Source organism: Epinephelus moara, chromosome 11 (genome assembly GCF_006386435.1).
Source record: "Epinephelus moara isolate mb chromosome 11, YSFRI_EMoa_1.0, whole genome shotgun sequence".
In the NCBI taxonomy this organism is placed as follows: domain Eukaryota; kingdom Metazoa; phylum Chordata; class Actinopteri; order Perciformes; family Serranidae; genus Epinephelus; species Epinephelus moara.
The window spans coordinates 17,832,763-17,853,490 of record NC_065516.1 but is presented as its reverse complement, the minus strand read 5'-3'; the positions used below and the strand labels follow the sequence as shown (position 1 = coordinate 17,853,490).

The 20,728-nt window shown below is 41.2% G+C and overlaps 2 protein-coding genes across 5 annotated transcripts in view; one reads left to right on the top strand and one right to left on the bottom strand.

The window, feature by feature from the left end:
* Positions 1-18,667, bottom strand: part of rbm33a (RNA binding motif protein 33a) — a 30,374-nt gene extending 11,707 nt beyond the window's left edge. The window contains exons 1-12 of one of the 4 annotated variants that reach the window (XM_050057242.1): positions 18,472-18,667; positions 13,737-13,815; positions 12,626-12,674; positions 12,160-12,233; positions 11,712-12,018; positions 9,645-9,800; positions 8,168-8,336; positions 7,224-7,441; positions 5,478-5,799; positions 3,832-3,893; positions 1,168-1,297; positions 392-759 (exon numbers count right to left, since the gene is read on the bottom strand). In XM_050057242.1, the coding sequence (XP_049913199.1) occupies positions 392-759; positions 1,168-1,297; positions 3,832-3,893; positions 5,478-5,799; positions 7,224-7,441; positions 8,168-8,336; positions 9,645-9,800; positions 11,712-12,018; positions 12,160-12,233; positions 12,626-12,674; positions 13,737-13,815; positions 18,472-18,490 (1,953 nt within the window). In that variant the 5' untranslated portion in view covers positions 18,491-18,667. The remainder of the gene's footprint in view (positions 1-391; positions 760-1,167; positions 1,298-3,831; positions 3,894-5,477; positions 5,800-7,223; positions 7,442-8,167; positions 8,337-9,644; positions 9,801-11,711; positions 12,019-12,159; positions 12,234-12,625; positions 12,675-13,736; positions 13,816-18,471) is intronic. The other 3 variants (XM_050057241.1, XM_050057245.1, XM_050057243.1) reach the window with 3 other exon arrangements.
* The window catches only part of LOC126398065 (uncharacterized), a 40,497-nt gene continuing 36,021 nt past the window's right edge, over positions 16,253-20,728 (top strand). The window contains exon 1 of the mRNA XM_050057249.1: positions 16,253-16,995. Within this exon, the coding sequence (XP_049913206.1) occupies positions 16,934-16,995 (62 nt within the window). The 5' untranslated portion in view covers positions 16,253-16,933. The remainder of the gene's footprint in view (positions 16,996-20,728) is intronic.

Below are 20,728 nucleotides of genomic sequence, written 5' to 3'. Positions count from 1 at the left end.
CAAAATGCCGAGGTGCCAAACAGACATGAGTCTTTTTCCTTTAACGCTTCAGTGGCAGTGAATATGATAACTAGACTAGTTTATTCATGTGTACAGTACTCTAGTCTAGTCATTGCTCTTGCCACAGCAATTTTAATAATCTAGAGCAAAGCAGATAAAAATTCATACATTCATGGCAGACAAAGCGTGTGAGTTGTCTGCCAGGCGCCTTTACAAAAAGCGTCACAGGTAAGAGGGGATGCTAGAAAAGAACATAACACTCTGATCGAATTACCATATTTAGGAAGCAAAGTCAAGAAACAATTGGGGAAGAACAAGAGAAATGGCACAAAACTGCTGCACAACATACAGCACAAATACACAGACATCAACTGGTTAGAAAATCACTTACTCTTAGTCGTACCTGCATCCCAAACGGAACTTGTGGAGGGGGAAAAAGGTTCCCTTGCTGGCCAAACGGCTGCCGAGGGCCCATGAAGGGTCTGGGCTGGTTGGGGGGCCCACCTTGTTGATTCAAGCCGACCATCCCCTGATGACCTTGGTGGGGAGGGAGGTTGGGTCTTGGGGGTTCTCTCTGAAAAAGTCCTAGCGGACCCTGGCCCGGCTGGTTGAAGGCTGGTCCTGGGGGGCCGAAACCCATTTGGCCCTGGCCGGGCATCTGCTGCTGCTGATGGAGGTTGTGGCTGCTGTTCATCAGAGGAGTGGGGCCCTGGTGATCAAACATGTGCTGCCCTGGAAACCTCGCTGACTCTGTGTGCTCTGTGCCCACACGGGTAAGAGCAAACAACAACAACACAACAGAGATGTCAGTTTGTTTCCTTGTGAGCCAATTTCAATACATCAGTAACTTCCTCTCCAGATGTATAGTGTTATGGCGAGGGAAACAAAAACAGACAACTCTATCAAGGTGAAACGGTAAACAACAGTGTATTTAGTTCAGCATTAACACTGTGAATGGAAATCAGAAATACAGTTGTTTAATGCAGTTTCCAAGGCTCATTCAGATGTATATATATACACATGCATTTAACATGAGTGCTGCTGATGGAGCAGCACCAGAAAGCTAGCAGCATACCCTGTAGGTATACCGCCAGAGGTGATGTCGAATAGGATTAAATATGCCAAGAGAGCTTTGTAACCCTCGTCCAAGGTGGGTGTGGGACTCACCTCCCATAAAGAGGGGCTCTCTGTCTTGGGGGCCTTGAGGTGGCTGGTTCCTAAAGGGCTCCATGTGATGAGGGGGCCGCTGGGGCTGACCGAAATTACCAGACATGTGCTGCTGGAAGTCTCCCGGTCCCTGGGAAAGCACAAAACTCATGAATTATAGGCCATACTGGGAACTCAATAATCACAAACAAATTAAACTAATGAAAAATGGGAATTTGTTGTGGAGTATTGCATCGGGCAGGGAGAGCTTGTAATTGAAAGGCTGGGGTCATTAAAAAGACGCAGAATCTTGAGTTGTAAACATCAATATGCATGCCAATATTAAAGAAACCCTTCGGCCTGAATTCGTGAGCAAACCTGCATTAATGCTACTTGGGGCTTTGTTGATAAAGCTTCTAAAAGCCTGTCTCTAACAAGGAAAGGGTATTTCAGGAGGGGATAAGTGCCCTCACCTTTGTTTCAACCGCTTCGTATGTTTGACAGCTTTCTACTCATTGCATGCACACTACTCCCATCAATCTTCCAAGGAAAACTAGATAACAACCCTTTAATCCCTCCTTGGAATTCGAATCCCTCTCATAACTGTCTCCTTTATTCTTTTAAACATCCATCTCTGTTGAAAAATTAACCTGCTATTCAACACGTGGCACTTCCACAAATGGGCTGCTTGCCTCCTCCAAGCCTATTGTAAATTACTTAAGATGCTATCAAGGCTTAATCCATCTTTATTCCACTGCTGCATGGCGGTATTTAGAGAGGAGAGGTGTTAGAAAGCTAGAAGGCCAGAGTCCCAAAAACTTGCTTAACAGAAAGTTAATCAAAGGGGCTTACAAAGACAGGGGATCACAATGAGGGCGCAATCATACTGTTCTAAAAGGTCAGACAGGCAGGTTTGCACAATGAGGACTCTGGTGTCCATATAATACCTCTCAAATAACACAGCTCATCCTCTCGCTTTTAATCCTTGATAAACAGGCTGCGGGCTGCTCAATATGTAACTGATGCTGGGATAGTTCTCAGCAGTGAGGGGATAACCGAGACAAACAGAATGGAGAGGGGCCAAATGTCAAAGTATTTAACAAAGAATGGAAATTTGAGTTTAAAGAGATGTTTTGTTGCTGGGTCTCGTGTTAACTTCTTAGGAGTTAATACCAATAAAAACTGTTGGCAACGAAGCATATTCTTTGTTTTTGGGATATGTTATTGTTCACAGGATTGTTTCAGAGCTGTGAGTGGCTGATACCATTACCAACATGCGACACAAGGAATAAAATATTTCTAAGAAAGGTGTATGTAGGTAATAATAGCCCTTTTCCAAATAGTGTAGGTGGTGGCATCTTTATTTTGTGGTTAAACTGAACGTCATTATCTAAACAGATTATATATTCTAATACCTTTAATTGGTGCTGAGATTAATATTTCAAAACCAGTCTCCACCAGCAAAAATTTAATGCAGTAATACTAGAGGCTATGACCCCCCATCCGCCCAGTCTTTTAACAATTAAATTTGATGGGATGATAATGTATGATAATCATGAGTAATCAGGTGCCCACTGGTAAATGGAATGTTGCCGGCTGGTATGTCACCTGCATTTCAAATTGTGTCCTTGGCAACAGCAGCCTAAATGCGATTGACAGCTGGGGAATCCAACACTATGCTATTCATCGGCCCAGTTGTCTGCATACCCTTCCAAGCCCACCTTCTACTGTCTGATAAGAGGCAAAACAGCTCCCTTCTACTGCGCTATCAATATCTAGCACAATCACAGACCTCAGGGAACAGGAATTGCACGATATTGACATTGAAGGTTGGAAAGGAGGTAAATAAAAATACAGTTTTCTTGACAAAGATTGACTCTATGTGAGGCTGGCTCATTTGGCAACAGGGTTGTAAATCCACATGAATGCAATTGGATGCAGCTATTTTCCAATGGCTGATTTGCATAAATCCATATAAAATGCACTTTCCAGGAGGATGTCAGTCAGTACGAGCACCACCTGATGCCTGGGCATCATTAACTAGAAGGACGGAGTAACTTAAAGCACTTTGGCCATCTTGCTGTCGAGTCATTTCCCTCAATACAGTAATTACTTTAAAGGCATTTCCGTCATCCCTCGGATAGGTTCTTTGTGAGTGAAATAAAGGACCTTTTCTTACAGGAAATCACTGACTTAAGATCCCTTTTCTCTGACGTGAAATTCAGCCTTCGGAATATATGGTGCAAAAAGGCAAGAGGCTCACCCCAGCCCCATCAAACCACCAGCATGTTTCATTAATTCAAATACCGTTCAAAAAAGGTCTCCGTGCCTTTGGGACACAAACTTGTGGAAAGTGAATTTTAACTGGCAGTATATCCTGGTCTCACAATTCCATTATGTGCCAAGCTGGCTAGTCTGAGCCCCAGCCCATCCATGAAGAGTTGCTAACTAAGTCCCGCCACTGCAGCCTCGACCTCCAAAAGTCTACTGCCTAAAGCCCCTATCACGCATTTCCAGTTGTGCAGCCAGACGTATCGGTGTTTACAGATTTGCTTTAACAGTATTTGGCCAGGGCAGGCAGTCTAATTGCCGTAATGATATTGCCCTCACAAAAAGGGACGCTAACCGTGTGGAGAGGGAGAGAAAGTGTGGCGAAAGGGAGGGAGAGGAGCAGCTGCTACTCACAGGGAACCTCTGAGGACCCACAGCAGGTCTGGGCTGGCTCTGAGCAGGAGGCATCAAGGGCACTGCAATGAGAGAGACAGAGAGCAAGAGAGAAAGGGGGTGGGGGTGGATGGAGGAGGGGGAGAAAAATGAAAATGAGGGGCAGTAGGCACAGAGAGGGTGGTGATAGTCAAAAGGGAGGAGCCCATTAGACATCTCCATGCTAAAGGCTGTTACACAGATATACATGTTAAATTTTGTATCAGAGTCGCTCCTCACATCTTTACACAGCTGGACACGGACCAGGGAGCTCAAGAAAATATCAAATGCATGAGAATAATTTGCCAAATGCAACTGATAAAAATAAATAAGACATTTGCTGTTTGACAACATTCAGCACAATATAATTCGAAGAAATGGATTTTCATACTGCTTCAAAATAAGGGTTACTGTAATTGTATGTCAACATTTGCAACAGGAAAAAATTCAGTTGGAATCTATCACTTAAATGAATATATAAATAAATAAAAATACACAGGCATATATACAAACATATTATGCACACACACACACACACACACACACACACACACACTTAATCATAACCACAGGCAATTCCTTATTTTCCAGAACACGTCTTCCTCTCAGGAGCAAAACCAAAAAATCCATGCACACTTGCACAAAGTGACACATACACACACAAGCGCTAACATGCTTTGCTAACAAAATTTCAATCTTGGCCTGGACAGACAGGCCAGATAAACCCATCTCAGGGAATGAAATGGTGATGCCGCCAGAAGAAAAATGGAGGATAAACCCATTACTGGCTGAGAGAGCTATTCACTTGTCATTCAACCAAACAACAAAATGACATTCTAATCCAGACACCTTTCAGGACAGTGTAAGGATAACTGCCAGACATCACATGCACCTCAGCTGAGCATCTTGCTGGTTAACTAGGGGTGCACGATTTTGGATAAAATGAAAATTATGATTCTCGTTCTCAGAATTTAAATTGTCAATTAAATAAATCTATTGCATTTTTATTTGTCTTCATGCAGACAGAACTAAAATGTGACAAATATGGGACTAGTACATCAACTTTGCACAAGACAAAGGGAACACTCATGTCATCTTAAACTGACCGGTTGTAGCCAACTGCTTCACAGCACAGAAAATATCTGGATTTTCATCCCAGCCTTGAAAAAATGCATTCAATGTCATATTTTAATGAGCAGGCCTACAGAGATATTTTGGTGAATATACCATAAACGCACATACATTTCAATAGTTTGCAGTAACTAGGGAGAAATGTTGCTTCATATTATATGCTCGGATATGGCCTTTGAATCCAAAATCAAGTTATGATCCTTTCAAAATGTTTATAGCTCTTTATGTCTTATGATTTAAACTCAGTCTTATCATTCCTAGAGGCTATTTGTGTATCACTAGGAGAGCTTGGCTGGATGCAACACATCTCCTTGCTAATGCACAGGTGGCAATACTGCTGTTGTTTTTAAATGAGATTGCAAAATCAGTTTTAATACTATGAATGGGTCAGCACACATCAGAAAAATGCTGGAAACAAGGTAAAAATTTGTTGAAAGTGACATAAGTTCAATAAAATGTCTGGTAAAAAGCACTTCAGTGATAGTGGATAAGCCTACCTTGTACAGAGGATGACGTGGGCCCTCTGAAATGGGGGTTAATGTGGATGTTTTTGGGCTGTGGAGGCTGCTGCTGGTGATGCTGAGGGAAATTAGGTGGCGGGGAGCTCATCATTCGTGGTGGCGGCTCCATCTGGGGCCTCAACGGCGGGGAGCGGTGAGCCATGTGCGGGGGGATGAGGGGCTGAAGGGGCTGCTGGACCAGCGGGCGCCCGTGGTCTTGGAAGGGAGGAGGTCCTCTTGGACGTGAAGGGTGGTGCTGCTGGGAGTGCATTTGCTGCTGATGAGGCTGATGAGGAAGAGGCATTCGGGAGGATGGCTGCTAATTGGAAAGAGATGGGGAAACGGAGAGGAGGGGAAAAACCAAAACAACCTGTCAAAACATATTTCTTTCTGGGAGGATTCTGATATCACTACTTGCAGCCATGGGATGACACACTAACAAGTCAATTCACAGGCAAGATGAAGATGGTATCCTAGGTAATTTAATGCAATGCTCCCTTGAAGAATTTGTAAAGTGACATAAAACTGATGGTAACCTTGGTGCGATCACTATATGTTTATTTAACTTGAGCTACATCTATTTAGAAGGAGAGTCGATTATGTGCTAGCATCAGGATATATCTGCCAGGGATGCACTGACTGATAAATGAACAATAATTATATCATCAAGTGAAGTTTCAAATGAGTGCTTGATAATTGGCCAGCCTATCCGTTAAAGCTATCATACAAACAAACATGCCAGTGACCAAATCACTCGAGTGGTTAAACATACAGTATATTGTGAAAAGTAAACGCTCAGTAACAGCAGTCAGCAGAATGTTTGTAGTGTTGGCATGTCGTCCATCTGTCATTAAATATTCATTTCCAGCGTGAATATTTTGTTTGGAATTTTACAACTTATTACCATTGAATGAAAAACACAAAATAGTGGAAAGCTGGAGTGAAATGTCACACAGCCTTGAGGACAATTGCTCTAACACAATGGTATATTGCTAATTTATTATTCATGTACAATAGTTCTGTTTTTGTGCACTTTTGTACAATGTAGCCTTGGTGAAATGCATAATTTCATTCAGTGATCAAATAAAAAAAATAACATAAAAAATGGAAATGTGGTATCTTTAATGTCACAATTAACAGGGAGTGATTATGGCAACAACTAGACCTGGCCCAGTTCTGAAATCTGGTAACCTTCCACTGTTACTGAAGATCATCCCTACGTGTTTTTTTTTATTTAGGTTGGAAGTGACTTTTCCCCTAGACCTTCAAAAGGTCTTGTATGAACTGATGAGCCATGTAAATCAAAGGATTAAATGCTTGGAGTGATATCTAATAATAAAAGCCCACAAGAAACTAAATCCTGGGCAAAGAACAAATTTAATTTCGTATAATACTGTCTAAATGGACTACTGCCAAACGATTTGCTATAATCCATATATCAACATAGATACGGGAGAGCAGAGCGTTTTGACTTTTGTCATGCGTAAACGACCATAGCTTTGGAGGTCTTAGATAGTGAAGAGAGCAGCGGCGAACAAAACACGTCAAGTACAAAGACACCCAGCCTTGTTGTGACTGTGACGAATGCAGGAAGGTAAAGAGTCAAGCCATTTCAAATCATCTTATCCAGTGAAGCTCTTATGTGTTCTTTAGCTACTCTTCAACAGGAGTGGTTCAGTATTGAGTGATGCGATACTGTAGCCAAAAAGATTATCCCTTTAGTGTTCAGGTGGAGTGGTTTACCTGCATGCCCATGTTTCCCATCAGGGGGAGCCTCTGGTCATTCATTCTTCCTCTGTATCCTCCTCTAAAATCTCCCATTCCATAGGGTGGGAAGCCTCCTCTTCCTCTGCCGCCTCGCATTCCTCCTCGCATGCCTCGGCCTCCGTATCGGTTTTGTTTCTTTTGCCGTTCTTGTTCCTCAAATGCCATCAGAACTTGCTTAGCCTCCTCTGACAGTTCTAATGAGAGGTAGAGCAGGAAAACAGAGCACTCAACATTAATGTCAAGAAAAACATGGTAAAAAAAAATAAAGACTTAAGTCCATAACCTTGACTGTTTATAAAGATGGATGGCATAACGGAGTCCAAAAAGTGAAGCAAAAACATCTGAATTGCCCCCCTGGTGGCTGGCTGCAGTACAGGTCATAAAAATCCATGCTAAAGGGCCAAATAAAAATTCAAAGTACACATCAAATAAATGTTTCCCAAATATGGTCCCTGTCATTTAAGGTAGTTCTTACCACACTGATGCATGTACTATTCATTCTTTGGTTTTTAATTGGTTTTAATAAGTGACTTGATGCTATAGTCAGGGGGTATTACATCATGATTAACAGCTTTGTGTGCTCGCAATCAATGGCGCTGCTCGGGACTGGGTTGAATGGGTGTATGGCATGATCTTGATACCACGGTTCCCATTTCCGATTGCTATTTCATAGAGTCTGGCTCCAAATAATGTCACCAGCTTAAGACGGTAGCGCAGGTATCCTGGATATTTTGGCTTCATTTTTATGCAGCGGAAGAAAGTGGAGACGTGCTATCCATCTTTACATACATTCTATGCTTAACTGTAGTGTGAACCTATTACAGGGTGGAGCAAAAATTTAAGATGAGAAAATATTTGAGAATTCACTCTGGTTGTTGCTGAACAAAGGATAAATAACACCCAGCTAGGAGAATGTGTACCGAGTGTTTCAGGGATATCCCTCCTGCTACAGCCTGCGTTAGCCAACCGCACAACAGCGCCGTCCTTTCTTTCAGATTTGAACCGTAAACGGCCAGACTCTTCATCTTCCTCGTCCTCCTCGTCTGATTCCTCCTTTGTTTCTTCTTCAGGCATGGCTTCATTTTCAACCTGAGGACATTTCCAGAGGTTAAAAACAAGTCACAATTTTTACAATAGGCTCAACTTTGTGTGAATTCAGGCCAGTGTTAAACTTTGTGGTTTATAGTGCATCACAAAATCTCCTCCAAAGCTAAAGAAATAATCAGTTCATCTATTAGTTGATCAACAGAACTTTAAACACAAACAATTTTGATAATAAATATATGGTTTAACATTGTGCCAAAATTACCAAGTTCCAGCTTCTTAAATGTGAATATTCACTGCTAGACCACATTGTGTTCTCATTTTATGCATTTGTATATTTTTTTTTACTGATATTTCAATGTCTGTCTAAGTTACAACTAAAACTGCCCCCTGAAAGTCAGAGATTTGAATCATCAGTCAGAGACCCCCTCAGTCGACGGATATTGCTTCAAGTTGAGCAAGCATTTTTTTGTTTGTTTGTTTTTCTTGCTAGTCAGAATGCTGTGCAGTGTACTTCTGGGGACATTTTCGTCCTCAGATTTTACTGTGGAGTTGAGTGCTCTTGACTTTGACACTTTTTCTTCATTGCAGAGACTGGCGGACACGCAGGCAGTGGCCTGGAGGAAGAGAGGCTTTCCACCGCAAGGCCATGAGACAATATTATCTTCAATCTTCTGTTGAGAAGTGGTGAATTTACAGCCCACGGCAACGCAATACGACACAGTGTCTGACTTTTGTTTGATAACATTTCCAATCCATCGTTTGCAGTTAGCGGCATTCACCTAATATAGTAAACAAACTGTCACTCTGAACGTCCCGCTGAACCCCGTTCCAACCTTAAAACTTTGTATGGAAAAAAAAAAACAATCATTGAATATTTGTATTAAACAGCTAAATAAAGTTGTGTACAGCTCTAGTTTTGACTAATATGTTGCTACATTTATATGGTTTACACTTGAATAGTACTTTTTTTTTTTTTACCAAGTTGCTGGTGCATGATTTATTATTTTCTTTGTCAATAACAATTCAATACATTTATATCTATGTATTCATTTGTTACATTTTGTTTGACAAAGTTAGGAAACCAAAGTTTAAGTCAAGCTTGCTCTAGCCTTATACATAAACGAATGATCTAAGTCACTTTCACGCAATGAGGCATACAGCTTATCAACACTGGTATCAGATCGGTTATCTTTATCAGCCGATACCCAGGGTATCGGTATCATGACTGAAAAATTCAGTTTGGTGCATCCCTAGTTTCAGCAGATTCTAAAAACAAACAAACAAACAAAAAACGCAATCAAGTCATACCAACAAAAAGTGTAAAGTGTTACACAGAGGGTGTCGACGTACCTCCTCTGTGTCAAAGCCCTTGGCTGTGTCTTCCTCCTCCTCTTCCTGCTGCTCTTCTCCCCCTTCCTCCTCCTGCTCCTCCTCAGGGACTGCCTCCTGTTGGACTCCATGTTCACCCAGACGCCCATCAACATAGGAGGTTTGGTACTCATCATCCTTTAAAGATCAAATGGATAATATGTATTGATTGGTTAAAGAGGTAACAATGCTTCGATGAGGATCAGCAATGGCTGACGGTATCTATGCCATTGCTGGAAAACAATTTCAAAGTCGATGTTGAAAATTAAAACATCTATTTATGCTATGTGATGCTGCGGAAAATATATGTAAGCAAAATAGATAAATGAGTTCAACAGACACCAAGATCATATATTTTTAAATATGGGTGTGCATATTTTTATCTAATTTAGATGGCTAAAATAAATTCAAGTGGCCTTGATAATTACATATGCAATTTAAATTGACAGAAATTTTACATTTATAAACCTATAAATTTATGAAAAAATACAAAAACTATACAGAACATGAAGGCAAACATTAAAACGTTAGGGAGAGGATTTTGGGGAGACACTATGTAACCCCCCCCCCCCCCCAAATTACCATAACAGTGGGAGCAAGGCTTCATTACTATTCCTGACAGCATTTGAAATTCAATGAGATGTAAATGTTTGACATGATATACAGAAATGCAGGCACGGATAAAAGCACTCCTCCCCAGTTCAATGATGGTGAAAATATCATTGACTGACTCCTCGCAAATCACTCCGTTATTGGCCGCACTGTAAGTTCATGACTCCACGCCAAAAACATGCCACAGACATAAACATTGTGGGAAACCTGTTTTTACTACTTCATGAGAAGATAACAGTTCAAGTCATGATGCAATCATTTCCAAATATACCTTTCATTCATTGCAACAACCTAACAAGCTCCTACAACTGGTATAGGAGTTGCTAGTGATTCAAACATTCTATCTGTACAACACCCTCTAACAAAAACTCACTGCTAAATAAGGTCAGACTGTAGGTCACACCATGGTGTTTGGTGTTGCGCTCCATTAACCTGCCAAACAGCAGCACATATTAATGCAGAAAGGGAAAAAAAACACTCTCAGCAAACCAGACGGATGGACAGGCTGCCCCAAGGGAACACAACAGCTTAATCCTTTAAACTGTTCCACATAGTACTCAATGAATACCATGGCGAGCAAAATGTCAAGGCCAGGTAGTTTAGTGACCTTGTGAACAGTTATTACACATAATACAAATACACACCTGCAGACATTTACCAAAATCCAAAATAGACGTCTATTTGTGCAGCGCACCCTCAGTAAGAAGGTCAACATCTTATCTTTGTTTGGAGAAAAGAGGTAGGCCAATATATCTCTGTCAGGTGCCAAACACCATCACACCTTGGTAAATGGACCATAACGGACATTTGCACATGGATCTGGTCTTATCTTTGATCCTCTTAGTCCTGGCTAAGAGGGAAAGGAAACGAATGAAAGGGAAACTCGCATCAATCATTAGAAAACTGTATGGGGTGTCCTCAGGAAGGTCAATAATCTTTTCACCTGCATGAGACTTTATCAGATCCAGTCTAAAGCCTGAGATAAAAGCCCCCCACATTAACCTCCGCCGATTGGCAGCACATCTCCCCGACACAAAGCAGCTTCTTACTCCCCCAAAGATACAGGGCCCAAGGTCACAATGGCACGGGGATTTGGAGGCGACAGCACAGCATTACCTCATGCCAAACAAGCTGTCAACACAAACTTTGTCAGCAAGATGGAGAAATTAACTGGCAGGAAGTGATAATGAATCTAATCCTCTCCTGCCCAAAAACGCCAACCAACATCTCCTTCTCCTGAATAGATTTTCAATCCTGACTGTCCCCTTAGCGAGACAAGAAAACTGATATTATCTCTTGGATACAATGGCGCTGGACAGAAAAGGGAGTGGGAGGAGGTGTGTGTGTGTGTGTGTGTGTGTGTGTGTGTGTGTGTGTGTGCGTGTGTGTGTGCATCTGCAGGCTTTTACGTGTGAGTAAGCAAATGTGAGAACTCACTTGAAATTCACCATCTATGGGCTCATTGATTTGGATGTCTAACACTTCATCCTGGTAGCCATCGTCACCCTCAGCTACCTCTCCAGTGTAATCCATTTGGTCTTCAGGCATCTCTGAGTTGCCGTCTTGGCTGTATTCCTGCGTGTACTCCCCTCCCTGGTACCCCTCCTCCCCTCCATCCCCTTCTTCACAGCCCTCTGCGCCCAGGTTCACAACGTCATCTGTGTAGTCTGCTTCCTGCAAGTTGTCCTGCTGGTCATAGGATGTGCCCAAGCTGTATGTGGCATTGAGGCTCACATTCTGACCGCTGAAAACAAACAAATCATTGAGATTTTGCCGAAAACAGAAATGAATTATGATAGTTAAATCTGCAAAATCTGGAGCTTAACTTTGTCAGTTTATGACTGAATACATTACTTGAAAACATGGCACTTATGTCATAGCTTACCTCATATTTACATCTTCATCGTCACTTTGTAGAAGGTCATCATTCAGCTCTTCATCTGACCCTTCTGAGGGATTCTGAAACCAAAATAAATGACCATTACCGTGTGCTCTTTTGAAATTGCATTCCACTCCTGCTTAGTTGTGTGTAAGGTGTGGGGGCAGGGGACCACCTCCAACCCCAAAGGATGCACTATTCCCATGTGGTGAAGGCAATCTGGGCAGGTCAACACGGTTCTTTTTTGTCCACTGTACTTCCTCCTGCTTCACATCAACAGTTCCCCCTGCAGAGGAGCCACCTGCTACAAGTCAACTGTTCCTTCTATTTTCTAAATGTTCTACCAACACCCAATGTTTTGGATATTATTTTCCGTTTCCTGCTTGAGGAGAACCCATACTGACACAGCCAACTGTTTTTTGGCACATAAAAATCAAAGTAAACAAAACAGCGAGATTTTGTTTTATCTTACCTTTTTACCTGACAGCCAGTCCTCTCCCAACAAATCCTCTTCCAAATCACTTTGAAGAAGAAAACACAACCAGTACCAGGTTAGCTGAGTCAGATAATCGTGCAGTGTTACATGTATTTACAGAGGGTGTTATTCTGCTGTAACACTTAATACAGCATTTGATACCATAGAGAAAAATTGACATTAAAGGCATAAAATTAATTTTCTTTTATTAAAGACAAATAAAACAAGGTTATAAAATTACGACAATGACTTGTTTTCCTGGTTAGCAGAAGAGAATAGCAGACTGTGGTAAACAATAGCCCTTTTTACACTACCTGTTCAAGGCAGGTATATCGCGCCATTACGCTGCCTTGCCATTCTGTATGTAAGGTACGAGTGCGGAATGGGGAGACAAAGACATCTCGCCTTTAAGTCGCCACAGAATGTAGTAACAACGCCAAAACGGTGTCTGTGTAAACAGGACAGGACCATGGGCAGGGTGGGTGTGACATTTTGATGACATGCTATGTGTGCGACCCACCACAGGATATTTAAAAAGCATGTAAAACAGTTGGCAGTTAACTCAAAGAAGAAGAGCAGCAGTTGAAAATGTCCTCAAAAGGACGAGATCAGCCACCATGTAACAGAGATAGTAAATTATTGCTATGTTATGCCAATGATATTGTTTATAAAATGCTGACGATGGGTATGTTATCTATGTCACACTGTAGGCAGACACTACTTGTGTTAAAAGTCACGCCCGTCATGCCTCTTTTGATTCCACCATGCCATGATGCTATTTAAAATCACACACTGGAGCAGAATGATGCCGCTGCAGTTTGATTCCATGTCAGCTGCAAAGGAAGGATAAAGACGGAACTTCATAGCAGCCCTATAGTGTGACATCTGTGTAAAAAGGGCTAATATCAATAAGAGAGCATGAGAAAGCGCTGCTGTTACAGGTATATCAGAACTGTGGAAAACTAATAACTAATTTCATAGAACAGTAATTATTTTTCTATAGGAAGAGATGAATATCATATCTTAATTATGACTACTTTAACAGGCTGTGAATTACAAACACTACTGCTCTTTACTTATAGAGAAATTGGAACATGAGATGATTTACCTCTCTAGATCGTCATCTTCGCCTCTCCTCCTGCGCGACCGCTCAGCACCAGGTTTGTCGAATTCATCAAAGTCAAAATCTGCAACAGAAAGGAAGTTTTGCTTACAGTGCAAGAACAGACTATGATAACAACAACATGTGCCGTCCTCACAGGTTGATGTCACTCTGTCCTATTGGCCTGAACACTTTGAATTGTACAGGGACTATCAGTACAGCAAGTTGTTGATTCAGATTGGCATGCCCCTCGTGCCAAGCTGAATCAACAACTTGTGCAGCAAGTACACAATATGCCATGTGCACCAACAGCATGGTACACACTAGAGACCAGTAAACACATCTCTCTTATGGCTTGTTATGGCTGAATCCAAATAGAAAGGTATTGTGCTATATTGCCTAAAGCAGTCCAAACATGAACCTAAAGTTCAGCCTGTGTTACAGTACAGTTGTGCAGGTCTAAGCATTTAAAATTTTGCACTACCAGATATTTATCTATTGTTAGCTATCAACCTAATCCACAATAAGAAGTTGTTATCACAGCACCTGCCACACCTCCTGCTGTTGTTTGATCATCAGCTGATACAGATCAAAAACAATCCTTTTGGCCTCATGTGCCCCATGCATTCAGTTCTAATAGGTTTTCCCAGTCTTGCCAATACATAATATTTTGCACACTGGCTACACCAAAGGGAACACTGATACTGGGACAAAGATCAGAAAAAGAGCAACCCTGAATTCTCTTTGAGGAAAAAAATGGGAAGAATAACCAGAATGGCCACAGACATTAACAGTATACCATATAAAACGACCCACTATTGATTACTAAGACAAACTTTAACCATTTATATGCATGTATATCCTACTCCATTCACTTCAACAGAGTTATTGCAGAGAAACTGACTTTGGGATTTGATTCCTGTGTTCAGTTCCTGGGGCTGCTTGATCTGGGCATAGGCCTTTTAACAGCACACATTTTGACTTATCATAGTTTGAAAAACACAAGTGTTACTACTACCAATAACAATGGCTTTATTCCAAGTGTCCCAAGAAAGATGTTGCATGGTTCTCGCATCAGGGTCTGAACACACGTCCAGGCAACAGGAAACCTCCACAATTACAAAATAAGGGCTGTGCCGTCTGAGCAGTTCATGATTGGCTCCAAGGTGCAAAAATAGGGGCGTAATGGTACACAAAAATCTCGGTTCGGTACGTACCTCGGTACACAAGTCACGGTTCGTTTTTTTTTCGGTACAGTAATGAAAAAATAGACAACTATTAAATATCTTTTACTTATTGGTAACCTTATTAAAACATACCACCACAGCAGTTAACTCTTTTTACACAATTTTTGAATGAAACAAATATATATAAAATCCTGCTTTTTCACATTGTTTGAATGAAAATAGAAATATAAAAGTGAAAAATAAAATCCTGCTGTTTTTTTAACACATTTTTTGAATGAAAAATATAAATATACATTTCTGCTTTAACAGTTTTACTCAATTAAAATAAAAAGTATAGTGCAGCTGGTCAGCTTTAAAGCCTGCTCAGATTCAGTTTTACTAGGAACTTACTTAGCTTTCCCACTTTGTTAAAGTGCAGTAAACAAAACATGCTTATATCTAAAGTGCAGCTTAAACAATTTTACTCAACTCCAATGGCGTTGGTTATTTCTTTAGCGCGATGGTCAGGGAAACGCTCTTTCTTTTTAAACGACGACGATATCGTAGTTTGCACCAGATTGCTTTTTCTAGTCGTGCCGGTTAACGTTCAAACTCGGGTGGTGTCGCTTTAGATGCGTTAGCATGTTAGACGTGTTTCCAAGTACATACCCGACCGCTGTTCTGCAGTGTCGGCACACTGCTTTTGTCTTGTCCACTTGTTTATTTCCATCTTCGTATTTTACCCTGAAACCAAAGTGTTCCCAAACGGAGGACTTAAGGTTTGCGGGTGGGTCTTCAGGTTCGTCAGGCTCACTTGCCATGTTGTCAAAATGCGAGAATGCGCTGCACAAAGTGAAAGCGGAGATTTACGGTCGGACTCGGTCCGTCACTCAATTATGTCCGTCGGGGAACTAGATATTTTAAATGGTTCGGCTCGCAAAAACGGAATTAAAATAAAACAAAATAAAATAAAATAATATCCTGCGCCCAATAATTCGGTACAGGGTCGTGCCGAACCGGAAGTCGCGTACCGAACGGTTCGACACAAACACATGTTCCGTTACGGCCCTATGCAAAAACAACTTTTTTGTCCACCAGCCAAATGGTGAGTGAATATTCCAGTTTCACCAGCCATTCAATAGACTACCTTAGTTTTTTTTGGGCTGGTGAGTGACGCAAATCTACCAGCCACTTTCTCATTTTACCAGCACCTGACTAGCGGATGGTGGTAATTTCGTTTGATTGCGTCTTGGTACCCTCAACTCAAACATTTTCTCATCTGCCACTTTTAAAAACCTTGCAATAATCAGATAACCAATTAGGGTGTAAATCACAAGTTTTAACACAATTCTTCAGTCAACAATACGATATCTGTTGATATTACAAAGTCTGCCATTAATGATGCGACTCAATTCAGGGGCCTGTGATTGTTATGCAATGATATCAGTAAATATACTCCTTCCTTTTCCTGGCTGCATACCATTATCTGTCTGGTGCTAGGCACTAGCACTGATTGGATGTTTGGGAAGGGGGTGTGCTTGGAAGGAAATATTGACACAGACTTGCCCAAAAAACATTCAAAATAAATAATTAATGATAACAACATGTAACAATGTCTTCATATTTCACTGACAATACTGGAACACTGATCAATGAATTGATATATCACTCCACACTGATGTATCATTACAACCCTATAACCAGTGAACACAATATTGACAAGAAAAACAAGGAAGCAAGTAGAAAACAACACACAAGCTGTACAGAGGCTAGACAAAGCCACTGTAAAATGTTTTAACAGGAAACCACAGCATGCTGCTTTCCTGCTATTTTCTTTTCCTGTGTGCTTGTTGTGGATTTGTCAACAGTACCAGTGTGTACCAGACTGGGGTTTGCACAAGTATGGACACATAGTTACAGAGAGCCAGCATGCACAATACCAAGACCCGAGACCAAAGCAGCTAAATAAAATACAGCGATCACTATCTTTTTTTCATTTACACCTGCGCTTTTCTGCTGCCTCTGCAAAATATCAACATGTCTTCCATGATAAAAAAGCAGATTACTGACTGTAAGAAGAGATCAAGGATCAGGCCAAGGTATGTTTAAAACTGTTAATCTAGCATTTCAGTCTCTGCACTTGCAGCTTGGAGTTACTCAAGAACCACTCAGACATGAGAGGCTAATAAAGCGGTCCCATAACAAAAGCAGCTAGGGATATACACCATTCTGTTGCATGAATTTTGAGGACAACAACTTGAGTGTCTGATATTTGCATCCACTTGGTAAACATCAGATGACCATACCATACCAAATTTTGACATTCGGGTGATCAGTAACTGGTTAATTTATTATATGCATTTGAGAGAAAAGCCACTGCATGATGTAAATATTGGATTTTTTTTCAAGTCAACAGTCTTAACATGTTGTAAATCACAGGCAATGCACAAAAATGTTAGGTATATGGACATAGCTGTTTGTCACTGCCACTCTTGGTGAGCTAATGTGTTCACAGGCCTGGTGCATGTGTTTCACCACCTCAAGTTACCTGTACAGACTTAAAGTATAACTGACAGGCTATGTATCTTCTTATAGCCACTACAGTCCATTGATAACCAAAAACGACAAAGTAAATGTGGAATGAAAAACACCCCGTTAACTGCGTCATATAGTGGTTCCCCTATACACACACATGCAGACCTGAGATCAGTCCCAACCGCGGCGACAAGGCCAGAAAATTAAATAAAGAAGAACACCGTACGTATAGCTAACAGCTATGTTACTTAGCACAGTTTTAAGTTGAAGCGGGTTGACTAGTGGCACCAAGCATCCACCAAAGAACTGCGTGTTCTCTCTAAACGATCACCTTGTGCAGAATCGGATAGCTTCTATCAGCACTCCTGCGGCGGCTAATATTAGCTTACGATTAAACCCAAACACCTGATTTAAAGAGCCACGATTCCCTTTAAAAACGCCGCTTTGGCAACGTTAACACTTCCAAGACCATCGTTAACATAATACAACAGCACGCTAGCATTACGTTACTAACGATCAATCATGTCCGTATAAAATCTTTGCTATCACTTAAACTAGCGTAAGATAACACGCAAGCTAGCTAGCTAAGTTAGCTAAATTGCATAACATATTTGCAAACGCTGCTGCTAACAACCTCAAGTCGGACATTAACGTTAGGTCTGAAAAGTATTAAGTTTAAGTTAGGCTGTGGCTTGGCTCTCAATACATTTGGTTAGCTTTTGGGTAAGTCGATATATTTAATTGAATATAAACTCATAAATGTCACTAATTACGCTAAGCTATAACGTTACCATAGTAATAACTTAAGGTAGCGTGCTAACTTTCGTTTTAGCTGATTTTTTTCTGCATACAACCCAAGTGTTAAATGTTTGTTTAAGGTAAAGCTACATTAGTTGCAGTTATCCATAGCTGAGGTCTAAAATGTGGCCTACCGTCAATGTAGGAGTGTTTTCAAACCATTTTCATTAGCTAGCTGTGTTAGCTAACTTAGCTACATAGCTAGCTTAGCATTCTCGACAAAACCCGCTGACATTACTCACCCTGAGCGTTGGCTGACATGGTGCAAGGCGCGTCCCGCTTAGAGTCTTCCTACAAAACTGGAGTGTGCATTTAATCGTTAGTATTTCACCATTTTAACGGCACAATACGTGGGACTAGCAAGGGAACGGCTCCTATGCGGCAGTGATATCCATTCACGACCAGAATACAAACATGGCCGAGGTGTGTTTGCTGCGATGATGCATTGTGGGTGGGAAACACCAGCTCCCCCGATCGGTTTGCTGCACAAAGCGAGCTCCTTGGCAGGTCAGGTAAACACACTGGCTCATCAGTAAGAATCTGACGTGTATCTACCCTCCACAACGGCATGAGCCCATTGCAAGTGTTTATTGTGGAAAATATGTGTGTTGTAGCTTACATTTAGATAGGCCATACTGTTGATTAAATATTGCTTGCATTGCCTTACCTGGCAAGAAGAAACTGACACCTATGGTGACTAAGCCCATTCCTGCAAAAACTTAGAAATTCTAGTAGGCCCACAGGTGTATATATATTTGTGTGAGTATGTTTCTTAACCCCTGGGCTGAACTGGTATCACAACATATTTTTTGCACCTACAGTAAATGCCTTGCACTCAAGTTTAGCATGGCCCTTGGTGTAATTGTGAGTACAGTCAGTGGCTTCATACAATATAGGATTTGCCTGATATTTTTGTCAACTCATTACTCTTCGCTTTTGGTGAACTTGAGCTCAGTGGAGTGGGTGGATTCAAAGGTCTGAACCCCAGCAAATACAAGGTTATAAATACAAAGATCATTTTAAAAAATCATGGTTGCAGTCTAATAATATGACAGCCATCTGCACATTCAGTATTACTTTGTTCTCTGGCTAGTTATTCTGTAGTCAGCTCAACCTCATTCAACTGCACAGTATGAAGTTGGGATCATCATCATGCAGGGTTGACTGGCACCATTTAGGGCTCATAGATGAGAAATATTGTAGGTTGTCCTTACTGTGGGGTTTCTAAACTGCTTAGCATTCAGTTTTTGTGTAGAGTTGTGTGGAGGTGACATGAGTTTGACACATCTGTATGGACATAACTCAGTCTAGTTCCACATTTCTTTCCCAATAGAAGCAAGTTTAATTGCACAACAGATCTTTCCACGTAAACCCTAGAAACTGGTTGATTTAAAAAATATGGCAATGCTTGGTTGCAAGTTGTAGTACCATAGCAAATATGCCATATGTAGAAATGCATGTCCTTGGTCAAATTGGCAATTCAAAATGGTGCTTAGTCATTATTCAAGTCACTCCTTTGATTTTTCTTCCCTGTAAGTTCAAAGCCTTTTTATCTCTGACCAAGTTTTTTCCTCTTTCGTGCTTAAGTCTGGGAAAGTTGTTGTCTGAGTCTTCAGCTAGACTACAGCAGAATTCTAACCCCTAAATTCCTCCTGGGCTGACAAACGTCAACAAAGACCCTGAGAGACACCAAAGAGAGGTGAGCAGTGAACTGAAGCCTCATTGTATTGGCTCATTATGGGGTCCCGCAGTGAGGAAGAAGCTATTTTGTAGCACCACAAGGTCAATATCTGAAAGCCAGAGCGATGGAGGGGATCAGTCATGAGATTTTTAATTTGAGAAAGCGTAAAGGGGTTTTCCTAGTGAAAGACAGTGTGTGAATTCTAATGGACTGTGGGGACTGTACAGAAAAGATGTTGAGGTAGCAAATGTTTTCCTTGCCTCTTTAAAAGTAGTATGAAATTCAATGTATCCACAGGATCGCAAGCTCTCAGACACTTCCTTGTATGTCATGTGCTGTTATTGCTGCATTCAAGGTATCAGGCAAAATGTATAGTACTGTACAAGCTAAATCAAAAATAAAAATGGCAAGGGCCCAGTGCCAGTGCAGCTCCTTTATAATATGCTTTGTAAACCTTTTAAAAGCATCATGTTTTAGCTTCCCAAGCTCACATTTTTCATGCTGTATGTACCTGCACCAGCTCATGTATCCGGTTTTCTCCTTTAATTGAATGCAGGTGCAATTCATATCAATATGTATTCCACAGCTTATTAAATATTCCCCCTAAACAGCTGTTTCCAAAGCTGTATGAGATATTTCTATGCTCCCTGGATTCACTTTCCCAGGAATTTTGATTTTACTTCCAAATAGATGTGAAAAGGGGAGCTGTCACACTCTATTATGGTGACCTCAATGATTCTGTGCCCTATCCAAATCCAGCGGTTTTCCATAACAATGCAAATTAAAGGGTGCAAAGCCGAAGGAGACAAGACTTGTTA